The sequence below is a fragment of the Clavelina lepadiformis genome, chromosome 9 (genome assembly GCF_947623445.1).
Source record: "Clavelina lepadiformis chromosome 9, kaClaLepa1.1, whole genome shotgun sequence".
NCBI classification, from domain to species: Eukaryota; Metazoa; Chordata; class Ascidiacea; order Aplousobranchia; family Clavelinidae; genus Clavelina; species Clavelina lepadiformis.
The window spans coordinates 4623019-4631869 of NC_135248.1; the positions used below are offsets into that span (position 1 = coordinate 4623019).

The window sequence follows — 8851 nt, forward strand, 5'->3', positions numbered from 1 at the left end:
ACTTGACGTCACGTCACAGCGCACGTCCAGTTATTTTAATAAGGTGGCGCCTATGGCCCATATACATCGTTAATATTTTGATTGGGAAAAATATTAAGAATGCGAAAAGTAACAGCAAACAGCAAATTTCGACATACCTGAGATTTTTAGATGTAGGTATTGCCACGTTATAACACAGTTTTCAAGCGTCCAAACTCGTTATTTGGCTCCTGCAGCTTATAAGCACAAAGTCTTTATTTTGAAGTAAACAGCACAAAACACATACTGTAGTCAAAGAAGGAAGTAATGCAAAGACCTTACCAATACAGTAGGCGCCGCTTATCATGACCACCTTGGGACCAGGCCATTTTGGTCATAATGTCCGAATGGCGTCACAATAACGGAAACTGTCACAGTATTGTTTAATCACACCAGCATCAATGGACTATGACGTAAAATAACAATATGTCAAATTCATCATTTATTTCAATAACGTTGAACAGTAGCATTAAAATTAAAATGAACGTTAGTAGATGAATGGGAATACAAGTGGCGCAATTGCCACTGTCAAGTTGCATTATTGACACGAAACATTGATATATAAAAATCTGAAAAATTGGAAAAAGTGGTGATAATATCCGAAGACTGGTCATAGTAAACGGGGAGTTTTATATGGCAAAATTCGAGACCGTACCAAAATGATCATATAGAGTACTATACATATATAGTACGTCATTGTTTAGCAGTTGACGTCATATACAGCAGTCGTCATAATATCCGTGGTCACATTAAGCGGATTCCACTGCATAGCAGGCAAATACTTCTTTTTAGATATTTTTTTGTATAACTGCTCAACATTATAAGCCATAAGATGTATTTCGCACATCGCGTTCTGGGATCCGAATCAAAATTTAATCACCTCACTAAGCCACGGTTAACAATAAACCGACATTCAGCATAAATTTCACCAAGAAAACTTAACTAAATTACCTGTGAAATAGGTTTACTGGCGTCTCATTTCTATGAAAAATGTAAGAAAAACTTTCAGAATCGTCTAACCATGAGTAAATAACTCAAAACTTGAAGTATGAATAAAAAAAGTAGGAATGATATCGTCATGATTTTCATTTTAAATAAAATTAGATACAGAGGATTGACTTTTTTTAAACACAGGGAATTGGAGTATATACAGTAGAGCTCACACAACGTTCTTGTTTCAGTAAAGATCTAACAATACGATAACATTGCTACTAATTTACCAATGCTATTGTAAACAAAATGTACTGTATGTAGAAGAAATAACAAGCCTTCTAAAAAGTGCCTCTAGAAAAGAAGTTCCCTTCTGAAATATTGCGCCAAGGAAACGCTGTCATACTCATTCAATATTTTGCGGATAAATGTCTTCGTTTTAACATTAATAAAATAAGTCAAAATCTTTTTGTTTTATCCATATTTGTTTTTTCATTTACTGCATGTTAGCCTATAGGAGTATAGGTAGAACGAATAAAGAACCGCGTAAAAATGGCACCACTAAATTAGTTTTATCGCAAAAAAGTTGCGCCAAGAATTGGTTTCACTTTAAAGTATAAAGAAAAGTTTTTATCTGTTCATTAAAGCACGTTGTAAGGTCTTTGCAATTTTATAAACTATATATAGTGTTCCACAATCCACATATTGCGTCTTTTCACTATCGACTTTACTGACCACGTCTGAACGCAGTTTTAATGAGCCTCCGTATCGTAAGAAAAGAAAAAAAATCGACCAGTAGAATTTAGCCTTACAGAAGCATTCCACAGATTAGATACAGGCTGCTGTTGTTCCTTTTCTAAAATGGCCTTAAATCTTGGCTGTAGCACTACAGTATTGCACAGGAAAAATCGTGCGTTCAAAGCTCTTTACAATAAAACAGTTCCCGATTGCATGCGTTTTTGTTATATTTATGGCAAATCGATGAAGACGGACGAGTTCAAGTCAAGTACTGTAAAGAAAAGGTTCTTGATCATTGAAATTTTCGATGGAATAGACAAATTAAAAAATTTACAAAGCTACAAGAAACATATTTGTAATTTTTCGATACAATGATGAATTGAATCGAACAAATATGAATTGAAACAATGAATTCTTTCCTTAATTCAGTAAGACTTTAAATGCGGTAGCGCTATCAAAGAGTTACATCACTCTAAACTTCGTGTGCCGTCGGCTTTTCTGGGTATACTGTAGGTAAGTAACCTACGTAACGTGGACAAAAGTTGACAAAAACGACCCAATACTGCTTGGAATAACAGCATATTTAGGAACACAAGCTTAAAAGCCCTTTGCTTACAGCATGCTGCAACAGAGGATTTGAGTAAAAGTCAACGCAGTATCGCTATCAATGCGATACCACACAGTACGGGTTGAATCGGAACAAGCAGAGTACAGCGGCAGCGAAAACTGAACAGTTTTTATCCGACGAACGATTTCTCATCTGAGGTTATGAAAATATTTTTATGATGAAGTATTTTCCACTTTTCCAGCAAGTAATTATGTTAGCTTTACTGCCGCATACTCAATGTACGGGATTTCTTGCTCGACGCGTTTGATATTTCAAGCTAATACACCTTATGAAAACATATTTTAAACACTTGAAATGACATCGTTATCTAATTTCCTAATCTTTCGACCCGCCGTCTGACATGTATTAGAAACACTTGCATTACCCTTCGCTTTAATTGGCGTTAAATGCAATTGGGTTGTTTTGATTGTCTTTTCGTTACCGGTTTGAGCAGGACAGGCAGCCCACAAAACACCAATAAAGGATAAAAAATAGTTCTTCATTATGTACATAACATATTTTAATAACACATAACAAAGATATAGGACTTGTGCATGTTGCAGTTAATTTATCTCAAGAAATCGGACAATGAAAATAGCCATATTGTTCTTGGAAACCAGTGACTTTTAACTTTTTATTGTTTTATTCCTTTTGACAAGTCCTCGAGTATCAATGTAAGACTGTAAATAACATTTAATTAACATTATTATTTTATTGAGTTATAACTAACTTACCAGCAGGCTTTAATATGATGTATCAGTTCTTGTCAATGGCTAGCTTTCCAGCAAGTTTCAATCAACATTGGGGAATTTCAATCGACTGAGTTTTGATTGGTATGCAGTAGTTAAATTTTTTTAAATGATTCAACAATCGAAAATGTTTATACTTAACTGAAACCGATGTATCGGTGAAAGGTAAATGTTATGAAAAGATACGTTTTTGACCACGAAAACATATGAACTTACGGGAAAAGTCCTTTTCGAAACTGTTTTGTCTGTATTCGAATTTTCCTGTGAGGTCTATACTTTTAGCATGAGCGAGTGGGTTTTGATGTGAGTACAGGAAGTTATATAACAGGGGTGGCCAGACCTGCTTCATGCTCGAGCCGCATATAACAAAATCCAGTTTTAAAAGAGCCACAACACAAACACAATAAAAAACACGAATTTATTCACTCACAACGAAGTGTAGCTATTGATTAACATTAGTGCTGCGTGGTGATACTATGAGTCTCCACCTGGGCTTCACCAACTCTTTTTGCAATTATTAGTATAACTGTAACCAAGACTTAAAACTAGGTCAGCCCTGACTTACAGCTTCAATCTGGCAGTTTACTTAACTACAGTGTACAAGTTAGCACACTTCTGTACAATAATGTACTTTTCGGAGTGTAATTTGATTATTGCTAACAATGAATCCATTGTTACTACGTTGTGGTAGAACGCATTGTTTCATAATCTGATCAAACAACTCTTCTAGATCGTGAAAATGCATGTCTAATTCATCAATGCTACTGGAATTCATTAAAGACCGCAACCAAAGGCTCACAGAGCCGCAGTTTGGCCACCCCTGTTATATAAGAATATCTTTAGGTTTTGAAACACATTGCAATAAACCGTTTCTCAATACATATTTGTCCTGTTACAAATATATTAATTGGATTAACGGTACGCGCTTGATACGTTTTTTGCCAGCGCCAACCCAAGCGTATTTCCTAAATTGGCCCAAAGTTGGAAATACCCACCCCAACCACAAGTTGCAAAATTTCATAAAATATAATGTACAAGAAACCGCTCAACCGAGACCGACAAAAAATAACGTTGAGGCACGTACAAGATTAAGAATGCCGATCCGCAACGAAGGGTGCACGTACGCTCAGGGTAATAAAACTTTTCAACGTCAGTTCCATCACGTATTCATGGAGTCATTTGGAAGAAAAACATGTCTTGGATCTGCAGTCAATACCCGTGCTGTGAGTCATAAGCAGGCACTAATGTGCATGTGATGCAAGAAACAGAAAAAAAACAACCAAAAGCATTGGCACTTCTGTGGTTGCTTCAAACCAAAATGTTTTTAACGGAAATTGAAAAAGGCAGAGTATTATTATAAATGGATGGACGGATATTACGCCATCATTTCAATACACACAACCGGGTCGAAAATGGCTCCTTCTCCTGAATGAGCACTAGTCGTGATACTTACTAACTATTAGAAAGCACAAAGTTACGTATCAATTTTCTACAGTCGCTTATATTGTGCCAGAAGATTCGGGTATATAGTAACGTTCAGCTGTAAAATGAAATTTAATGACCTAAGAATTTAGTCGCAGAAAGAGGAAGTGCTGTTAGATACTTAAGCTACGTCCCACAAATTGCTGGGCTGTAAGCGTTATGGGTAACACTCAACTCGGCCATTCATCAAAAGTAGCAAATCGAGTGACGTTTTGTCGTAAAGGGAAATTACGCAAACAAGGAACACTACAGAAAGTCCATGGATCATAATAAATAACTTCGCTCAACAAGTGAAGGCGCAGACGAAGCCCTGCGTTTTGAAAACGCAAATGGCCGTATGCTGAGACTGACGCATCCAGGTATGGCTTGTTTACTTAGTTACAAGAGTCCATCCGACCAGTTCAGAAAAGCAAAAAAGTTCCTTTGAGGCCGCTCATGGTGTGAAAGCAAGGACCACTAGGAAGGTGATAATTGTTAGCAGCTGAAAATAATTTCAAACTGCTGCTCTCGCAAGAAAGGGGTTATTCATGAAAGCCGAAATTTTGTTATAATGGTTCAGGCAAGAAGTACAGTTTTATAAGGGGCAGAAAAGAGTATTTTTAACTTCAAAATGTTCCAAATAAACTATAAAATATCAAATTAAAACAGCTTTTGTTTTTGCTACTCTGATTGTAAACGTTGCCACCAGTAAAATATGAATTTTATTTCTTTAAACAGACTGAAAAGCAAACGTATGCTCATCTAAGTTCACAAGTAGGCGAGATTTAACAGAAAAGATATAGCACTCAGAGCATTGTTATAACCAGTTGTAGAAATGAATGAAGACGCGAACACAACATCAATGGAGAATACGAGCAGTGGTGGCCAGGATTGGGACTTGGAGAAAGTCGAATCACAGAGATTGACTTCTTTCATATTTTCTGTCTCAATGGCTGTTGTTGGCAGTTACCTTGTTATTGTGACTTCGCGACACGCATGGCTAAACACACCTTGCTCATCCAAAAGTGAGTTGTTGACAAGGGAAAGCCTAAAACAGTCGTTTTCCTTGTTTTTATTTATACCTATTTGTGGATGTTGCTCAGAATAGGTCAGTAGTTTTTGACCTGGGGTAAATTTCATCTATCCAAGGGGTTAGTTTAAGCTACTAATTTAATATAGTTGCAAATATAAAATTTTTAAAATATAATCTCAATTTGATAAAAATAAATTAGAGTGGTTGGATTTTGTTATTAGTCTGCTGGTGAACGAGACAACAATCAAATTAGCTTTCATTTAAACGTTTCCATTTTTTATCGAATTTATATAGGCCTACTCTTAAACGTGTAATATCATTAATATGTAATGTTGAAAGGTTAAAACAATCGGCAAAAATGTCTTTTTTGTGGGAGTAAACTTGCTGTAGAACACTTGCGTATGGGTAAATGAGAGGAAAAAGGTTAAGACCTCTGCTGATAGACCGTCACCCACTATAAACGCATCAGCTAAAACGTTTCTTTCATTGTTTTGAGAATCCCGTTTTTATGGTCGAATACATTAGGCTACAGTAGTCCTAACAAGAGAAGTACTATGACGTTCAAAGCATTTGAGGTAATTCGTTCAATTCGTTTGGGTTTCAACTGTAGCCTAATGACGAAAACCAAAACCAACATTTTCAAACCAGACAAATGGCAACTTTATACAAAAGCAATTAGACTCTAAACATAGAAATGACGTGGGTTATGACTGTCGCTATCAAGTTACAGTTTCTCAGTCTTTATCACACAGTACCCACAAGTCGTAACAATGGGAGAATTGGCCAGTGACTACAAAATGTGTCGAAAAGGTGAGTCCAATACTCGACGCCATCAAGCACCGGGGGATGAGAAGTTTAGGTTCTCAATCTCTTATTCCAAAGGCACTAATGAGAAGAGAATAGCTCGTCTCTCGACCGCCTTTTGCCTTCGATAAAACACCAACCCATGCTATCAACCTAGGTGGTTTTGAGAGGGTTTTTTCGAAATGTCCACAGCGTAGGATTCCACTTGCATCTGACGATTGCCATGCGAGCGCCTTAACCACTACGACCAGGCCATAAAATATCTTGAAATGTACTCAATTATTACCAAGCTACCGCATAAATCAAGGCTATACATTTATTTGCAGATTCATCAGATAGACAAGAAAACACTAGCTCGATCGTTGTCAAGGGAACAAAGTTGGTTAATATACTAATCTGGGTTGTGTCATGTTTCTACCTACTCTACATCGTTATGGAGATCCCGCTGATATACGTCCAGGAGGAGCCGTATTGCGTCATCAATCATCGGATTACTACCATTAGTGCAATCATCATCCTAACGTGCGTTTACTTTGCGCTTTGGTTCCGGGTTTACTCCATTTTCTACCGTCACCCCGTTATAAAAAGAGGTTCCAGCCGTTCCGTGCGGATTATCAGCAAGCTAACTGTGATCATATTGGGAGTTATGTTCGTCGTGAACTCCGTGACCTTTCTCACATCACCACCTTACATCACTGAGGAGGTGGGATGCGTCAAGCTTCCGGACCCGGGTCACACAGTCGTCAAATGGGGCTTGCTGGTTACGAGCACTGTCGTGTTCCAAGTCACTCTGTTAGGGCTCTTTGTTTATCCGTTGATAATGCACAGACGAAACACACTCCATCACGGCTTTGACTCTAAATTAGTGATGCCAGCAATCAAGCGAGCGTTCGTCACTGCGTCAATTTGCATAGTGTCGGATGTTCTTAACTCGATTTACGCGATCGCCAATAACGAGTCGTTGACTTACATCAGGCACACGGTGTACGGTTGTAACTTGGCCATCAATCTCATCGCGTTAATTTGCTCGAATGCCGACTGGAAACAGCGGCTCTTCCCCTTTGTCACAGGAATAAAATCACAAGATTCTGTTGCAAAGAAAAATGAAAGGTGCGGTGTGCGATCTGTCTCTCAAGCATGCCCCGCATGACTCGGTGTGGTTCATTATCTCTATTTATCTTTAAGATATATGCAACTTTATGATTATTTTTGGTGCATGTTGTTTTTTAAGCGTTTATTTTTGTAGCAGTTTGTATCAAATACAATATTTATTTTTAAATGACAAATGTTTGAACGTTTGTATGATATTCTTTGTTAGCATGGTAGCGGTGTTGATAAAAGTAACGTAACTGCTTCTTCAAAGTGTTTTTACCTATATTTTGGTAATGTTTAGAGTCTTTATAGACCTACTACAGCAAACCTTTTTTATTTGTGTGAAACCATCTAACTGTGTCGGTATCCCTAGCTGACTGAGCATTTTGCAACGCAAAATCTTCCAAATAAAACTTGTAGTCTTGTCCGTCAAGTGTTATTGTGACGTCAACGAGTATATTCGTAAAAATAGAAAACAATCAATCAATTACACATTTAATAACACTACAATAGTAAGTTTTCTTTCATGCCTTTTCTTGGGTGTAAATAAGTCGAAGAATGACACCACTAAACTAAAAAATCTTGTATATGCTGAGAATTAACAAAATATTGATTTAAAACGCCCTTTGAACAGAAGCTATAGCACTACAGCACACCTCCCACATAAACAATCGCCCCCAATGACGTAAAAGGACAATAAGGTCGAGCTCTGTTCTATATGCTTGTTATCCAAATTTTCCCATGAACTGTGGCAAGTCAATATTGTTGTGATCGAATGAATAGCCTATTTGAACGATAAGTTTCCATTAAAGGGAGGACTTACAATACCAAATGTTATGGCGGTTCGCTTCGGTATTTATCTGTCTACAGCCGCGGTTGGTAAATAACTACGTCAGCTGAACGCAGGTGTTCCACGATCTGCCAATTGTTTCATTGCAAAAATAAAAGCACAAAAGCTTGGCATGAAGTAAAGGCAATGTATGCAATAAAACATTGCGATCGTCACTCTTGGCAAATTCTAGCGATCTTTCCATTGAAAGTGTTCAATAAAGCGCGCTGGAGGTCGTCTAAGCCGGTAATCAAGCGAAAATAACACCCGACCTTTAAACGTGATTCTAACTATCGCCTTTGCCAGAGCCTGAAATTTCTTCGACATATCACGTTTCCCGCCATGATAATTACGTCACCGACAAAAATTTTCGAACAACTTACCCAAACGAGAGCAGTCGATTAAGCACTAGGTAATTTTGCGCTGGACTTCCTAAGGTTTTTCCCAGAAGCTCGCGTCATTTTTACAGAAAACGGCTTCGAGTTGCGTCCGAAACTGAGGTTGTCAAAGCGAAAAATGCTGAATTCTGTGTTCTAAAATGAATGAATAAACCAATGATAGGGTTGTAGGGGGCTAGTTCTCAACACAAA

The 8851-nt window shown here is 37.6% G+C and overlaps 1 protein-coding gene across 1 annotated transcript; it reads left to right on the forward strand.

Annotated features, from left to right (window-relative positions):
* Positions 1-4415: 4415 nt before the first annotated feature.
* On the forward strand, positions 4416-7859 carry LOC143470602 (uncharacterized). The gene is made up of 2 exons (XM_076968845.1): positions 4416-5528; positions 6667-7859. Exons 1-2 carry the CDS (start codon positions 5339-5341, stop codon positions 7488-7490), a joined length of 1014 nt encoding a protein of 337 aa, XP_076824960.1. The 5' UTR covers positions 4416-5338; the 3' UTR covers positions 7491-7859.
* The last annotated feature ends 992 nt before the right edge of the window (positions 7860-8851 follow it).

Coding starts and splice junctions, on each gene's coding strand:
- LOC143470602 (XM_076968845.1), top strand. CDS start 5,339: ATGAATGAAGACGCGAACACAACATCAATGGAGAATACGAGCAGTGGT. Junction 5,529..6,666: donor CACACCTTGCTCATCCAAAA/GTGAGTTGTTGA, acceptor ATTTATTTGCAG/ATTCATCAGATAGACAAGAA.